Source organism: Apteryx mantelli, chromosome 16, assembly GCF_036417845.1.
Source record: "Apteryx mantelli isolate bAptMan1 chromosome 16, bAptMan1.hap1, whole genome shotgun sequence".
Lineage (NCBI taxonomy): Eukaryota > Metazoa > Chordata > Aves > Apterygiformes > Apterygidae > Apteryx > Apteryx mantelli.
Genome location: NC_089993.1, coordinates 12,633,026 through 12,650,977, shown reverse-complemented (window position 1 = coordinate 12,650,977; position 17,952 = coordinate 12,633,026). Strand labels below are relative to the sequence as shown.

The 17,952-nt window shown below is 41.0% G+C and overlaps 1 protein-coding gene across 1 annotated transcript in view; it reads left to right on the top strand.

The window, feature by feature from the left end:
• Positions 1–864: 864 nt before the first annotated feature.
• PDILT (protein disulfide isomerase like, testis expressed) overlaps positions 865–17,952 on the top strand; it is a 30,642-nt gene continuing 13,554 nt past the window's right edge. Inside the window, exons 1-4 of the mRNA XM_067306548.1 lie at positions 865–955; positions 1,634–1,786; positions 13,577–13,783; positions 16,756–16,889. Coding sequence (XP_067162649.1) covers positions 865–955; positions 1,634–1,786; positions 13,577–13,783; positions 16,756–16,889 — 585 coding nt within the window. The remainder of the gene's footprint in view (positions 956–1,633; positions 1,787–13,576; positions 13,784–16,755; positions 16,890–17,952) is intronic.

Below are 17,952 nucleotides of genomic sequence, written 5' to 3'. Positions count from 1 at the left end.
CCTAGGATGTTACCTGAAAGACAACTTTGGAAAAAAGCCTGTTACAAACCACAAAGTCAAACAGGAGACTTATCTTCCTGATTTTTTTTTCTTTAGTACCTGATTGTTCCATCTGTATTTATGTGCGATCTTATCTTGCAAGCAGCCTGAATACACAACTCTTTATTATTCCATTAGGTGCCCTGTAGGAGTGCTAACAGGGCAAGTCTCAAAGTGCATTATGACCCAAAGCTTTTGAGTGTGATAAGAAAGGGTTTGCTTGAAACCTAACCCCACTCACACCTGGCATGAAAACAAACTACTCTGAATGTCACCTGCTGCCCCCAAGAATATGGAGACTACCACATCAACCACAATTCTGACCACTTCTTTCTTTCATGCCTTAACACCACTTTTTTCCATCCTTTAGCCTACAGGCATAAGAGAGGGAAGCAGTGCTTTCCTCTCTTCAAGAGGAAGGAAGTGTTATTTATTGAAGGAAGCTTTTTAAAGTCAGTTTGGTTCTACTAATCTGGACCAACCTGTCCTCAAGTCAACTCAGTCCTTGCCTGCACAAATGAAACAACCGCCAGGAAGGAGATGCTTGATCTCCTCTGGAGAGGCTACAGCTTTGGGTGTACAGTCTAGCCCCAACTTTCAGCACAGTTTAAGGCTGGGTCAAAGATGTTTCTGCTACAATTACAGATTGACAAATATTTACAGAAATAATCATTTGTTAGTAGATGGCACCTTCTTAATATTTTTGCAAAGATATTTCTTAACATCTTTTGAAAAGACTAGCTAAGGAGGCCTCATACACAGACATACAGTCTATAGCTGTCCTAAGAATCAACTAGTACATTCAGTTTACTGTGTAGATATTAGATGATTAATGTGGGTCACAAGCTGTTCATGCTGGATGAAATTCTGCCACCACTGAAGGCCAATGGCAAAATCTTCTGGTTTAACCCACAAAGTAGCACCTTACTTGACCTATAACATGGGACTTGCTTAAAGCAGAGATTGGAACCTCACAGACAAGGCACAGGAGAAACACAGACATTAAAACTACACATTCAAAGCAATGAGAGATTTTCCCTGAGTTCACCATGCTCTGAATCAGATCGACAACATGTAGCTCCATAAGTGCAACAGGCAACCGAATATTAACCAGAGAAGCAGCCACCAAATACTTTCCTAGGTACTTCACTTACTGCTGTGTCTCTAGGTCTGTGCTGGGTAATGGCCACAAAAGCAGGTTCTCTAATTAGGGAAGAGCATTATGAATCAACACTCATTCTTCTCTGGCCAAGTATTTCTTCATGTGTTCTCTCACCTTCTCTCCAGATATTCTGGTTATTTACAGGAACAGTAAGAGCCCACCTTCTCCACTGAAACTGTTTTTCCAAGCATTGCTAAAAATGGGAAAGTATTTAACTGCATTAATCTTCCAGTGAGGAGGTACATTTGGCTCCCCTGGTGATAGACTCTGTTATCGGCCTTATCAACCACTTAGTTTGGCTGATATAGCAACGGCCATCTGAGCAGCAAACATTGCCACTTAGTGCTCCTTTCCTTCTTTTTCAGTGTGAATAAAGGCAGGGCAGGATGAAGACACATCAGTTTTTCCTTCTAGCATTATTGTTTCTCACAGGTTTCCCAGCAGTAAACAGCATAAGTCCAAATGAAACGAAGACAAAAAAAGCCAAACTCCCAAAAATCAAAAAGGAGAACAACGTCCTCTTGTTGAAAAAGAGCAACTTTGACCGAGCATTGAAGGAAACGAAGTATCTGCTGGTGGAGTTCTGTGAGTACCCATTTCCCCTGCCTCTCACCGTGACGGCTCTGCTGAGCACGACTAACGCTGGGGCACTAACATATGCTTATTTTACTGTTGCTTTGTCCTCCAGTAGTCCTTGTTTGTTTTGTCTATGTATCTATTTCTGACTAAAACTACAACTGTTTATTCCTTTTTGGGGTGGTTAAATACCAGTCTGCTACATAAGACAGCTATTGATATGAAGATGGGTCCACACACATGCACAGTCCTGACTCACTGCTCTCTGCTTCCACGGCCTAATTTTGCAAGCATGTGTTTTGCAGCAGTAATGGGTGAAACTCCAGTTATTCAAAAATCAGAGAGGGCTTTTATACCTCTCACATTTTTGTCAGTGCTGTAGTGCTTTTATAAGGTTTTTGCTGCATGGCATCTCTTCTCTATAGGTCTTTGGGCTTCAGGGAATGGCTCTTTACAACATTCTGGTGTCTGTAATTTCATTACATAGGACTGCAAGACTCTTTCCTTGAAATTAGCACTTGGTTAGGTGAAGGCAGGCTTGTGATTTTTCTATTAGTTTTATGTACTGTGTGAGGGGAGGAAACAATTGGGGCATTTTGAGTAATTTTATTAGTTAGAAGGTCTGACCATCTGAGCTGCACCTCAGAGCCTTACAGAAAAAAATGGCAGAAGCAAATGCCAAAAGCTATATCCTTGTGATGTTACTCATCTAGAAGTTCAGACGCTGCATCATTTCCCACTCCACAAACATGAAGCTGTATTTCCTGGCACTCGGCTGGCAGCAGAGAGCCCCACTGCCACAGCAAAACACCTCCAGGGGCTTGTATGCTGCAACTCGTGCCCTCTCCCAGCCCGAGGCTGCTGTTCCATGCACAGGTAATGCAACCTAACGGTGAGCTGCCACCAGGACAAAAGAGCCAGCCCCCTGCACTGTGCTCGCCGGACCCCTCCCAGCACCAGCACGCCTCTGGCCTTCCCACTGACCGGTTTGGCTGAGCAGGCAGGGAACTGAGCACTTTTTGGTAGGGTTAATTATCTGCTGGTTTAGCTCCCTGAACTGGCTCACTGACCAGTGCTGAGGAAACAACGGGAATACCTGGTCTGAGTGGGAGTGGGAGATCTGGGCCTCTCCATGCAGTGACAGCTGGCTGCTAGATTGGCTCAGCTGGACCACGGACCCATATCTGAGGGTCACATTACAGTCTCTTTAACCTGGCAAAAATCCATGTTGCATCTGAAAAGAGCAATTCGGCACCCTTGGCCAGTGCCCAAAGTCACATATTCCCATTCCCATACACAGAGCAGCAGCTGGAGTGACAGGGCACAAGGAAAGCCTCTGCCTGGCACAGAGGCATGATTTTCTGATCAAAGAAGATTGGCTGAGTTCAAAGGCCCTTCTGAGTTTCATTGCCAGTGGCTCTAGTCATAATAAGCCCATATATGATCTCTGTGCAGCTCATTAGAGAACAAACATTGCTTTAGAGCAGATTCCCCAGCAACCAGCACAGCTGGAGGAGAATTCAGCTGGTGGGGAACTGTTTTACAGTAACACATTTTTAAAGATGTGATAAATATTGATGCTGTGAACACTCACTGGGCATGGCTTTACCTGGGATCCAAAGAGGACTGTGGCCCTTCCATTAGCCTCCATTTACCATTATCACAGTGCTGAACCTCACAGGGTCCCACAGTGAGATGCAAGGAGATGGGGTGGCTCTGGTTACATTGCCCTCCTGCAGCCCCCCTCTCATAGCACCACAAGGTGCAGGATGTCAAGGGGGTTTATGGAGCATCCCCCATTCACAGTGGCCTGGGGATAGTATTGGTTTTGCACTGAAATATTCCTTCAGTGCATTTTTCTCTCATTTCCTGTTACCTACCAGAGCGCCCAGTCTCATGAGGCAATGTTCATTCTATCCCTTCTCCAGACGATCACTTAAGTTCATGCTGAATTTGAATGAATGTGCCTGATTTCATGCATATGTGCCTTGTGTTTAGTGCTTTGCTGGATCATGAATGATCATTCAGCCTGTAGCAGGACTGAGGTCAAAATGCATACAGACTTCACATTTCACGTTAGACACCATGTACTGGGATCAGTGAAAAGAGATGCTATAGCAGCAGAGATAAGGCAGTCCGGAGGGAGACAGCAGTGTAACTAAAAAGTGATGGAAATTTCCAGGAAGAGCCATTTCTGCCAAACAAGCAGGAAAGGACAGCACTTAAGGCAGGAACATTTTCTGAGATAGGTTTATTATGGACGTGTCTAAGGATTATGGGCAAGAGACTCTTTAATCTGGATATGACCACAAAAGCCCTGGCTCTGTTCCTTGGACTTGACCTTGGTCTGCTGCACTATCGACTGTGCTTTGCTTACTGAGCTCTGTACACACACCCACTGGACTTTTTATATAGCTTCTTAGCCTTAAATCATACGAAAATCTTTCAAACTAGCACTCATTTGGAGGAATCGTTAGAGAGAAACACAAGCTGAAAATCCCAAATCTATCCTGAATTTGAAAGGGATATTTGAAATCAAGGCAATAACCTAATTTAGCAGAAGTGTGTATAATTTGTTATTTTGCCTCCCTACCAAACCTGAACAACAACAACAACAGCAATAATAATAAATGTAGGTCAACCTGAAAACACTTGTATTTTTTCCAACAACAAAAAATAAAATAAGCAAACTAATAAACTAATAAAATAAAATAATTTTGGATCATACCAAACATTTCATTCATCCTGAAACAATTTTATGAAGCTTTAAATATTTAAAAAACTTTCAGAACAATCACTTTGGAAATTTCTTTAAATGTTGATTAAAAACACTTTTGAAAGTGTTGAGATTAAGCAAGACTTTATTTTTATTTGTAGAGGGTTTAAAGCTATTTGCCAAATTCAGCCTGCAGTTGTGAATTTTTTTGATCCCTCTGAAGATGAATTATTTTGGTGAAAAATAATTTACCAGAAAACCCCCTAGTAAGCTCTATTTGCAGCTCTGTGAGAGCTGATTCAAACCACAGAACCTAAATGCCCAGGACTAAGAGAAGTTTGTAGCCAAGCCTCATTAGTACTGACAGAACTGATCAACAATTCCATTCTGCAAAAAGTGGTGAGGTTTCAGGATTTCAGCCTAATGCCAAATGGAAAGCAGACATGTGGAAATTTCCATAAAGAAATGAGAGATGAAGAAAGAATTATTCAGAATATAGTAGTCCAGGGATTTGGGCACTCACAGGATGTGAGAAATCTAAAGACTCGTTCCATCTACTTCAGGGTAGAGTCTTGGACCTCTCTCTGATATCCCACTACCCTCACTACTGGCTTTCTTCAGAAGCAAAGGACAAGCAGATCTCCCCCTTCTACTCCTCATCTTCTGAAAAAGCCAGAGATGAAACACTGCTCCCCAACCTCTTCCTGCTCTAGTCATCCTCACTACATTCTGGTTTGGATTCAAGGTTGCCATGCCTATCTGAAAGGCTTACCGAAAACTCACGGATTGCCTTTCCTCCCACAAACCATACAGGCACCTACAGTCCCCACAGAAAATAATGAAATCAGTCACAAGACCGACTAGCTCCAGAGTCCAGATACATCACCTGGAAATCACCAGCCTCATTCTCAATAGCACCCTCTGGAGTCATGCCACTAGCCACTGGGGCAATGAGAGACCACCCTGCAGTGATGAGGGAAACCTGAGTTCACAGTGCTCAACCAGCTGGTTCATTTGCTGTAATCATTTGCATTGCCACAGCACAGAGAGGCTAAAGACAAGATGTGGACATGCACTTGCACACAGAGGCCATAAAATACTTTACGTCCTAATATTTTATGTCCTGCTTTTTAAAATAGGCTATGTAAATAAACAATCTATGTGAACATGGAACTATTAAGGGAAACGAGATAACAAGAGATAAAGCAATATTCCCCAGATCACACAGGAAATCTGTGGGGCTGCCAGGAATTAGTTTCAGAAATTCAGAATTAATGCAAGATCTCAGACCCTTCTCCTCTTGACCCATTCTTAATTATAGAGAGACAGAATGGGAAGGAATCCCACATTTCCCAGAAAGTGGGATTTGTTCTGGTGCTGTACCAAGATGGAGAAAAGCTGAGCTGCAAACTTTGATTCAGTGCTCTAAGATCTGCCTTACGCCCATCTGTTGTGAGAAAATCCCAACCCTTTCCCTGTTGTATATCATTACCTACTTACCAGTCCCACAATACTCATCAGGTGGGGCCTGCTCTGATGCCTTCTGCCCAGCAACTCTCAAGTCCTCCTAATGCCCTTCAGCTCCACCCTCACAGTGTCCCAGGTCTGCTTTCTTTCAGCCAATGTTTACTATAAAAAGATATGCTGATTTCTGCCAAGCAGCATGAGGCTACGCTAGTGAGCTGAGCAAAGTACACAGGGTGAAATTTCAGCACGGACACGAAGTAACGACCCAGAAATTTGGCTCCCTCCTACCCTCATCCCAGTTGCTTTCTGCAGCAAGAAAATAACCAAAGTTCCAGCTTCTCTTTGCATTTTTGGGCAAGAACAGAGAACAACATCTGAAAACCATGCAAGCAGCACACAGCAACGTGCCTGCCTTCCTGGGGATGCAGGCCGTGCTGCCTGTCTCGCTGAGTTACATGCCCTATATGTGCTCTTCACACCTGATCTCAAAGCGCACACTTCTGCTGCCTGGTCTGTGGCATCTCCCTCCCTGTTAAACAGCTCTAAATATTACTCAAATGCCTACCAACATAGGGAAAATAGAGCGCTTGTCACCAGCAGAAAGTAGACCTTACATCGGTGTTGTCTGCATGGTTCTACTATTTACACCATACATTCTTGGTTGACCTTAACTGCAGAATAAGTGTTGCTTTTTAGTTTGACTTGCACATCTTGGAAAGAGGAAAAACTAAACAAAAAACTCCAAGCACTTTGATGAAAATAAGTCACCACAGGGAGGATAAACTGCATCCACAAGTATACTCATAAACACAAACACAACATCACACCACTACAAACTGTAAACATTTCAAGTTGCGTGTTAGCTTATTGCATTCTAATTTTCCCAGGTAGAGAAGGAGCAGGACAGCAACTGTGATCAAGCACTGTCTGAATGCAGGAGAACACATCTCCCAATTCATTTCTCTTCAAGGCAGGAGGAAAGCCTTTCATAAACCTTTGCCAGTTTTTACTGCCAGATGGTTTTCACAGGACTGTGCAACTGTGCCATATCTCTCCATTCAAGAACAGCCCTCATTTCCTCCAAACAGTATGGTGAATACCACTCATGTTTAAGGCTTTCCCAGCCCCCAGAGGCAGGAATAGCCCCCACAACATGCCTACTGCAAAAGTAAAATGCAGTGCATCAGCCCACATCAGCAACTGACCACATGGCAACTGAGAGGAGACATGTTAAATGCATTCAAATACATTGACTGTTCCTGCAAAGAAGCAGGTACTAAACCGTTCTTCGTGTCCACTGGCAATTCAATGGGTTTGAACATAGCTGAGCCACATTATGGTCAGGAATAAAGACCACCTTCAAGCTGGAGGGTGAATGAGGCACTGGAGGAGAATGCCCAGGGTGGCTCTGGTATCTCTATTCACGGTAATATTTAAAGCCAGATTAGTCAAATAGCTGTTAAGAACGGTTTAGATATGGTTAAGCTTGCCTTAGGTCAGACCAATGACCTCTTAAAGCCCCTTCAAGCTCTAGCTTTGTAATGCTTTAACCTGCTGGTTGCATACTTTGGAACCCAGACTGGCTGCTGAGCACACACTACTGCCACTTTCTGCCTCATGTTAGAAGCATCCAGGAGAGGACACAGACATTAATGAATGTTTGACTCCCCTGACCTTTAGGAGTATCAGCTCTGGTCCTGTTCACTGAGAAGTCTTTAGTCCATGGATACATATGGGGAATAACCCCATAGGACATAAACACACAAGCTGTGCAGACCTCGTGCTGCTGCTTTGTATTCCGAGCGTGCTCCCCTTTATAAAAAGTGATGTTTATCTATTCTTGCACAAGGTTTGTGCATCCAGTGAGGCACTGGGTTAGCTGTAGCATTCCTGCAGTCTATGACTGATAATCCATGCTGAAATAGTGACATTTAACAGGCAAGATGGGAGTTAAAGACAAACATTGCCTCTCAAGGCACAAAAGCTGAAGGTGATATTACTGAAAAAGCAGAAACTGTTGTCCAGATAAGTAGCTCATAAGAATGGTGATTTCTAGGGAACAGGGGGAGCACAACTGATTTTAAATTAATGTGTAAACCAGATGGTCAGCTCATTCACAAAGCCAATATCCAAAACATACCCCTGTCCTAAGAACTGATTTTGACATACAGCGGTCTCCTCTCCATGCTTGGCTAGTCTGGGTGAATGCAAACAGTTCAAAACCATCCAGAGCAGGTGCATCTCACAACTATATTTCTTACAGGAACCTAATGCATTGTGAAACATAGTGGGATGTGGGTGCCTCATTTTTGTAGGCTTCTTTGGCAATCCCAGCGTCAGTCCTTAGGAGTAAATCTTCTGAAAAGAGTCACTTGTTTGCACAATATGCATACCAAAAGTGAGCAGGACAGTGGAAACACATGTCTGGGCAGGTAGAAGAGTCAGTGGCTGATGTTGCAGTTGCCTGCTGCAGAGACACATAGCATGTGCAATTTAGGTAGGTGTCTCTTATACATGCTTATTTTATTGAATACTTTGAATAAGGATCCAAACTCTAGAATAAACCTCAGTATTTGCAGAGCGGAAGATCTTAAAGTACACTGCAAACTGCAAACATTACATTTGCTCAGTTTAAAAGTAGAGAGGTTGACACAGGAGATTATGGGCTGTATTTGGCACTGGGAAAGAGAATGGGAACTCATTCAAGGTCACACAAGAAAGTTTGCAACTGAAGTAAGATTAACATCCTGCTTTTCTGAATTCCACTCTAATACATTAAACACAAAACTGTCCTTCCTCTCAAGAGTCTTCCACAGAGAAAATTATATATCTGTAGAGGAACTGTAAAAGCAGCCTACGCAGTGAAAGATGAAAAGTGGGACTGCTGAAATTATTCCCTGACCATGCCAGAAACTAACAGCTAGGAAATTGGTATTTAGCATGACAACAGGCAGACTCACAATGCTCGCAGCAATCACTAGACCATCAATATAGACTGCAGGATGAAATTGGGGGCCAACAGCAATTAACTAACTCATCATACTTTCATGTTCGCACACTTGAAGAATGCTTTAGGGCTGTTAAACACATTTATGTATTGGCAAAAATCACCTCTGCCCACATTTCAATATATTTTAATTCAGTAAGTTGTGCTATGAAAAAAACAGCAATGGCTTATTCAGGTTATTAAAGGGTTCAAGAGAAATAGTCTCCCGAAGTATAAGATTTCTGATTCTCTTACCGCTTTTACTACATCTATTCAATGTGGCTTCAAGCAAAATACATTATGACTCTGACTCCATTTCTAAGATAGAGGTGATGATATTTGACGATACCCCCTTGATCTTGATCCTTGTGCAGTCATGCTCTAAGTTCTTCAGAGCAGCAGGGCTTGTTTCTCACAGAATGTTTTACATTGCCTAGAACAAGAGTATTAGTAGTTTGAGCTATAAAAATTACTATTTTTGACAGTTTGATTAAAAATCTATATTCTCTTTCAGTTCATCAGGCTTTGCTTTGAATGCGTATGTGATTTCACATTAATCAAGTTTTCTGGTTGCCCATGGAAAACAACTGACGAAATCTGAGTTGCTGACATATGAGACAGATAGAATATAAAAAAGGCGTTTAAATCCTCAGATATGCAAGCTTTCTCATACATCAGGAAATAGAAAATGTGGCAACCCTCCCACCCTATCTCTCCTTTGGGGAATGAGGGTGTATCTAAGATTTGCTCTACATGATCATTAGAGGGAGGTGTTCATACAGCAGTGCCTAAAATAAGAGAAACTTCAGAAATCAAGGGAGATGCTGAAAAACACAACCATAACTCTTCAGTGTGGGGCTTCCCCTTACAAAGACAACATACTCTCTGACTGTCTGTGGCTATAGAAATGATGCTTGAGGCAGGACCCCCCTTGCCAAGTTTTAAAAAAAGTGATTGGCTGCAGATCAATTTTTATCAAAAAGAAAAAAAAAAACAGTGAAAATTCAAGAGGATACTCACAGGTGTTTTTAACTCCCATAGTTCTATGGCCCTTTATTCTTCTTCCCATATCTGAGCCAAGGGGCTTGAGCTGTTCTCAGATGCTGGATAATTTTCTTCCATATCTTCTGTGCCCATGCTCAAACTCTCTCCATCTGCTGACAAAATGCTCCTTGGGAGGTTCATATCTGTTTTGAAAAGGACACCTCACAAAACTGCAATGACACAGTGTGAGAGTGAATTTAATGATGCTTGCAAGAGACAGGTCAAAAACACTATCTAGGAAAAAAGAAAAAATCCCCTAACAATGCCTTAAATTACTCGCTATTTATTTACAAGTAAAATAAAACTACTGATAATGAAGACATTTTCCTGTTATTAAATACAATATAATTACTAAGCTGACAGCATTTCAAGGGCCTCTCACTTCTGCCAGCTGTAGCACAGCATACCTGTATACGAAGGAGGGGGTCTGCGTGTAGGTGTCCCACCACCCAGGCATGTCTGCCCTGGTGACCCTGCTGCTAACTCCATCCCGTCTCACCTGCGCCTGTCCTTGTCCTCTGTCGGTGCCCTGCTCTCCTCAAGCGTGAGCCTGCGAGGCTGGGTTAGCCTCGGCAGCTGCTTCCTCGCCCCCATGCCCAAAGTGATCAGTGTCTAGAAAATCTAAAACAGGGGAAGTGAAACAAAACTCAAGAGAAGGCTTCAAATAAAAGGAGTGATGATTTCCTGTGACACTGAAGTGACTTGAAAAATAAAGCACCTGGGAGGCAAACAGAGAATGAGTGGAATAGAAAGGAATTGATGGAAAGCTGAAGAGGAGTCTAATCACTCAGGGAAGTAGGGGGAAGGTGCATGACAGATGCTTCCACATGCTCTGTGGGTAGTCAAGGAAACAGTCTTTATCTGTCTGATGAAGAAGGTTGTTCACTCGCTGAACTTCTCCATTTCACAGTTATCAGGTTAATGGTGCTTGGATTTCTCCTAGTCTCTGAGGGCAGTCCCCCTTTTGGGGGATGGTGGCATTCACTTCTCTCAGCTTCAAGTGGGGCTGGAGTCCACAAATGCTAACTCTGAATATCTAAACAGACAAGTTGTGCTTTGTACCTGCAACTCTGCCTCTTCAGGACATTCAGTGATGAGAGATTGTTCTTAAAACAAACTATTTATTTGGGATTCAAATATTTCAGAGGAAAACGGATCTTAAGAATACCAGACAATCAACATACATGTCTAATGTCCATAAAGTTTGTTATTCCCTGTATATTTGGGAAGCCTCCAAGTATCTTCAGACAGTCCTGCAGGGCTTGCTTCTGTCTGGAGTTAACCAACCATTATATGGCTCCTTCCCAAGAGAGTCCCATTTCACCGTGTAGTAAGCATTTGAGCCCCAAATGCCCAGCTGTGGTAAAACAGCTGTGCAACCTCAGGTTACAAGGAAAAAAGTCATTATATTGAAATTGTCTCTGGTGTTAGCTAGAAGGTGCTGGTCTCTAACTGGCTTCTTACTTATTATACCAACAGCACTCTGTTCAGGCCAATATATCCCTCCAAGTGGAAAGCCAAATAACTCAGTCTAACTATTCTAGGCTCACTGTCACATGCAGTATTCATACAGTTATTAAGTGTCAGCATTCTTAAAGTGCATAGCAAGTCCATGCTCGCTCACCACATCCTATGCCATTAAAAAGTCCACATATCTTTACACCCATTTTAAGCAAAAATATTTCACAAAGGCTCGACACTGTCCCACAGAAACAGCAAGATTTTTATATGGTAGATATGCTATTTCTTATGTTGACAGGCCAGAACTTCTATTAGATAGTCTGCTTTTCTGTAGTTACATCTACCAAACTCCACCTGAACTGAGATACTACTGACACTCTTCAGTGACGAGAGAAAACACATTACAAAGTTGTTGGGGAAAAGGTTGGTAAGATCATTTTTATAATTAGGAAAAAAGAAATTGAAATTAGGATAAAATCTACCAGAAAATCTCTCTGCAAAATCAAAATACATTTATCTGATGAAACAGGAATTTTATAGGCAATTAGAACACAATTTGCTTTGGACTGACGCCTTCAGGCTCATTTACTTTATTTAAAGAAGTACCTTCTATTCATCACCATGGTAGTTGAGTGCCCCCTGAATAGAGGCTAACTTTTGTTCTACTAGTAAGGATCCCTTTTGGCATATTAACAGCTGGAGCAGCTGTTCCAGCACCTGGGTTCACAACAGCTCTGAGCCAAGATAGGTTTATGTATGTAAGAATCTGGAAGGGTCTATCAGGTTAATATTTTGAGAAAATAACATTTTTTAACGCTACTTTTCATACTCCTCACTGTAGCAGGTGGGTGGAAGGAAGTGATTGATGGCTGGGATTCAGAGTGAGAATGATGATGATGAATAATGCAAGAAATGTGACTGATCACTGAGTTAGATCAGAGGTTTTATCTTTCGTTCATTTATTAGAACTTGTATAGAAATGATCATTCGCTTGCTGGTTACAGTTATGTAGGGCAATGTCTTAACTGGGCAGGCTATAGAGAAATGCTCTTGTTGCAATTCTGTGAAAGAACAAAAGATAGTTACTTTGTTAGATTTATGGTTTGGAACACATATGTGTGCATGTGTATGTATACATATATCTATATCTACACACATAAGCTCACATATATACTTATGAAACAGAGACTAACTGGATGTTTTTCATATGTTCTTATTTGAAGAGTATATTGATGAAATTAAAAAGTTTCTGTGCAGGGTTTAAAGAAAAAGCTTTTGCTCTTTATTGTAAAGCAAAATTAACAAGATAGGGCATCTCAACTTTATCAAGAGAAAGTTAAATTAATTTTCTTTTCAACCCAAGCTGCAAAATGGTAAAGCTCCAGGCCTTTACCTCTTATTTACCTTTGAATAAGGAGCAGCAATGTGCACCTAGTTTCTTTCTCTTGCCCTTTCTTCACGAGAATATAGCTTACAATTACAGAGCCCAGATGCAAATGTGCCTCCTCCTTTCCCCAAACACACAACAGGTATCTGAGCTAGAGGATGGGCTGGCACAGGGCACACAGAAATATCTATTCTTTTAGATCTACAGCCAGTCTCTAAAAGTATTCTTTTATTCTCTCTTCTTCCCTCCTCCATATCTTATCTGGCAAAAGTAGTTCCTGCATTACAAAAGTTTGTCTCAGTGAAGTGCTTTCAAAAATCAGGTATCTTATCAAAGAGTCTCACATGAAAATATCTAATTCTACCCTTGGACTCCCTTTTTAAACTCACACCCAACCATGAGGTATGACTCATACCCATATTCAGTTAGTCAAGCTATTTTTTAACCCTATGTGATTTTTCCCCACAAAAGATTATTCTAACAACATAGTCTAAACACTATTCTAACTAACAACCAGTTCTATTGGTTGTTCACTGTGACCAGTCCAAGCACACAGGGAATGGTGAATAATCAGAATCAACAGAAAGAAGTAAAAAGTAAAGATAGTTTCTCAGTTATTTCAGAGTCATAAACAAACTTATTCAGCCCTTCCAGCTATTACCTGACACAACAATTTCCACTAGTAAGCTCCACACTGCAGACTATGTAACCCATTCTCTCTTGGTTGACCCCTTTCAGATGTTTCTTTATCTCAACTATCTCAGAATTTGTCCGAAGAATTTGCTGAGGCTGCCCGACAGCTTAAAAAAGAAGCTCCAAGAATCCAATTTGGCAAAATTGATGTCACAGACCAACATGATTTGAGAAAAGAATTTAATATCCAGCAGTTTCCTACTGTGAAGTTTTTTGTGGATGGCAGCAGGAAAGACCCCATTGACTGCAAAGGTAAACCGTCTTTTGCACTGATGAGCATGTATAATTACAGGGAGTACTAATTTGTTATATTGCTGTGCATATAAATGCACATAAATGCTCAGATAAAAAATATGCAAGTTACCAAACTGATTTTGCCCTGATATTAAATGTACAGTTACCTCTGTATCCATACAAGAACTTGGATTTGAATTCACCTTCCAAGTTTATAGCTGAATATGCTTCTCTATGTATAATTGACACAGTCGAAGAAATTCATTGTTGCCATAATTCCACTGAGTACAGAGAATTAATAAGATAACTTATTCCCATTTACTACAATAAACATGAATAAAAGTTACATCAAAGAAGAATTTGGTCCCAAACCTGCTCGTTTTGCACTTTTATTAGTTCACTGCAACTTCCACGGATAGTGTGTCTACAGAAGTAGACTTGAGCAATACTCTACATATTTTAACAATGAATTTAGAATATATTAGGTTCCTTAGTATACAAGTTACACCTCTAAACCAAAGAAAAGATTTTGCAATTAGCCATCAGAGGGAGCTCATATGTGGCTCAGAAAAAAAAAAAAGAAATAATTTTATTGTTTTATTTAAAATTATTAAGCAAAGATCACAATATTGGATTACGACTGACTTGAACAATCCTGGGAAATGCAGACCTTATTAGAGCTTCTCTCTCATTGAAAATGTGTACAAGATTTTTTTTTTTTTTCTCTAAAATGATGAACTTCTACAGAGTTGACCAGAAATGCGTGACTTGGCCAAGTGTCTGTTCATGGTATCTGTGCAGAGCTGGGTTACAAGTTTCATACAATGCCCCCCACCCCCCCAAGAAGAAACCTAAAGTTCGCCTCCTGAGCCTGTAAACAATAAGGGGTCTGATTTTTCTAACTGCTGAGCTCCCTGTGGCTGCTGCTGCTGAAAGCTGAAGTGTTTCAGTAACTTACTTCTCCTTGTATACTAGCTATTGAATTTCTTACCAAGGTCCCACCTAGATTTATGCAAACAACAGCTGCTGCACAACTGCCACTGAAGGCATGATTTGCCCCACCAACCATTTATTAGGAGTGCTGTTACATGAGAATGAAAGCACTCAACTCGAGTCTCTGATAAATCTATAGGGTTGACAAGAGAACATCTTTTGAACTGGGGAACTTGACAGATATGCTTTTGAGAAACAGTGAATGCAGAGTACCATAACACAGCATGCACACAGTCATATTTCAGCAGAGACCTGTTATTTAAGCGACACCAATTAACAAGGGGCAAGAAGTTAAGAAACTGTTTTCTGTTCTGCGATTTGCCCAAGACAGCACTAACTGTTCAGAACACATGTACCACCAATAATGGCTTAACTAATTTCTGTTGACTGGTAAATGATTATGTACAACAACTAGTAAAATTTCACCTATCAGGTAAAATTTTTAAACCATTCAGACTTGGCAACTGAAAATGCACAGCAACCACCTAGTGAGTTATTATACAAAACCTATAAATATTGATACAAAAGAAACTCTAGACACTGCTTAAATTAAGAAATCCATTCAAATATTTGACAGAACTTTCTGAATGGTTGTCCTGACAGCGGACATAACATGAATGATAAATCTTAGGCTTTGTAAAATCATTGTTTACAGCACCAAGGCCAGAATTTGGCCCAAAGAAACTTAACTACAGGCTGTTTAAAGTAAGCCAACAAAGATTAACCAAATTAAATATGTGCTGAGGGGTTTTACAGCTGATATATAAGTTGCAAGAGCTTGATTCTCCATTTAGACAGCAGAAGTCAAACACTGTTTGGCCACTAGATACTGCTCTGTGCTTTACTCTGCAGCCTATACGCTCCTGAGTGGTTGTCTGCCTACTTGGCCTTGAAAAAAATAGTATTTTGAACCAGTTGCAGTGAAGGCTGCTGCAAAATGACTTGATGGCAGTAAAATGAATTAGTCTGACTCAATCTTGATCTTGTCATATTGCTAAATTGCACAGCACCAGGACTTGCATCTCTGATAACCCACTTACACTGTGCATCTTGACTCTAACACTGCACAGCATACAGGCATACATTTTCTTCTTCATATACAATTTTCTTAACCCTTTGCTGGCCTCCTGCTCTACTTCAACAAGGATGTCATACAGAAGTGAAAGGGCTACTTTAAGGCTGTGATTTTCAACTCTTGAGCCTCAGTTCATGGCTCCAATTCCTCTGAAAACATCATAGCTATAAACTATATATTTTAAAGAAACTCAAGAGTCCTAAAACTCCTGAAAGCTTGAAGAAAATCTACCAAATACAACAGACTGACTGTAAACTCAGTAGAACTGACAGCTGTAATTTGGGACCCAAAAGATGGAACAATCAAGAATTAAAGGACAACTTTGACAGTTTTCAGCTTCAATTCTCATGTCTAAACTAAAAAGTGAAGCTGCAAGACCACAGAGGAATTTTAACATGTCTCTGTACCTATCAGATCCCTTCTGCAGCAGCAAAGGAACAATTTTGACACCTAATTTAATTGAATAGACAGTTCAATAAACTCTGCAATTGGTTTGAAGTCATTTTGGATTAAACCTCAGGTCAATAGCTCTTTATACCTTATTGTGACTTTGATTCACTTGTGGGACACATGAAATCTTACAGAACTGGTTTTCTACTTGTCCAAATTTCCTCATCTCTATTCTCCACCTATGATTAAGAAGTTAATTAGAAATACAGTAATTTGTAAAGGTCCCAAAAAGCACAGTGCTGATCCATCAGTGATTTTCTAGAGTCAGAAGAATGGTGACTAGATGGTGGCTAGGCCCTGAGTGTGAATTTGGATGCCCAAGCCCATCTTGAATTAACTTAGACCTCCACTCTCAGGAGTCCAAGCCTGTTTGCACTCAGCATCCTTCTGCACCTCCACTGCTTCTGCCTTGATTGCTCAGAAATCTGTATGTCATTCTGATGGTCATTTTAACCCCTTTCTCCTTCCAAAGGAGTCAGAGAGGCCTCCACATTTATTACATGGGTGAAAAGAAGAACGGGACCTAGCACTGTGTTAATCAACTCTACTGCTCAGGCTGAAGACATGATAAATGCTGAAGATCTGGCAGTGATTGGTTTTTTTAAGGTAATTCACTGGAAAACTCAAAAGGTGGTTTGATTTCTGACTTTGGGATATACTGTTTGCCACTGTTACCAAACCCCAGATATCCCAAAGACCTAGAATTAGCCTGAAAAACTAGGCCATCAGTTTTCTCTGCATTTCGTCATATTTAATTATTCCTATCTACATTTTTGCACTTGCAGATAAGCAGCCCAGGCAGAGGTGAGAACATCTCACTCAGCTGCATTTTGCACGAATGCAGCATGAAACCCAGGCACAGAGACCTTCCATCCTGTCAGCAGCTTCTGAGCGCGTGATGCCACAGCAGTGTTTTCAGAGCCCTGGTCACAGCAGACTCTCCTGTGTCCTCACAGGAAAGGCTCCTGCCAAACCATCCCAAATTTTGTAGCTGGTGGGAACGCAGAGCTATGGACTTACCTACCCTTATTTTATTCCATCTTTTCCTTTCGAGAGACTTAGCCCATTGCTGCTGTGACAAATACACTGTTGCTGGGCTTTCCACAAGCAAAACATTGTAATCCCTGCCCAGAGTAATAACTGACCTCAAAATCTAGGTAGGCTAATTTCTATTCAAAGACAGTGTAAAATCACAGACATGAACAGTTGCAGGCTGTTCAGGTGAAGAAATGGTACCTTCCTGCTTAGCTCCATAAAAAAGTAGTAAATATTGTCTAGTATGTTAAGAGAGCTTTTTCTTCATCTTTTCATTGGGACGATTTAAACAGCTTCAGTGAAACTGAGGGGGGTTGGAACAGGGTTTCATAAATATCATGCAAACTGTGTTTTTTTGCTCTTGCCAGCTAAGAAATCTGCATGGATAGGAAATCATAAAATAATATATTGTATATGATCCAACTCATGCAGTTCTTTCTCAAGCAAACTCCTACTAATTTCCAGAGCAAAATAAGGTTCTCAGGATTTGGGGCTGAATGATATAGAACAATAGTCAAACTGCACAGAGTAAATACAAGCTGTCATGGCATGCAGTCAGAAGCCTGTAAAATAGAAATATTTTTTCTGCTTTTTCAGTCCTTGAAGGTCCTTGAAACCTTTAAAATCTGAAACA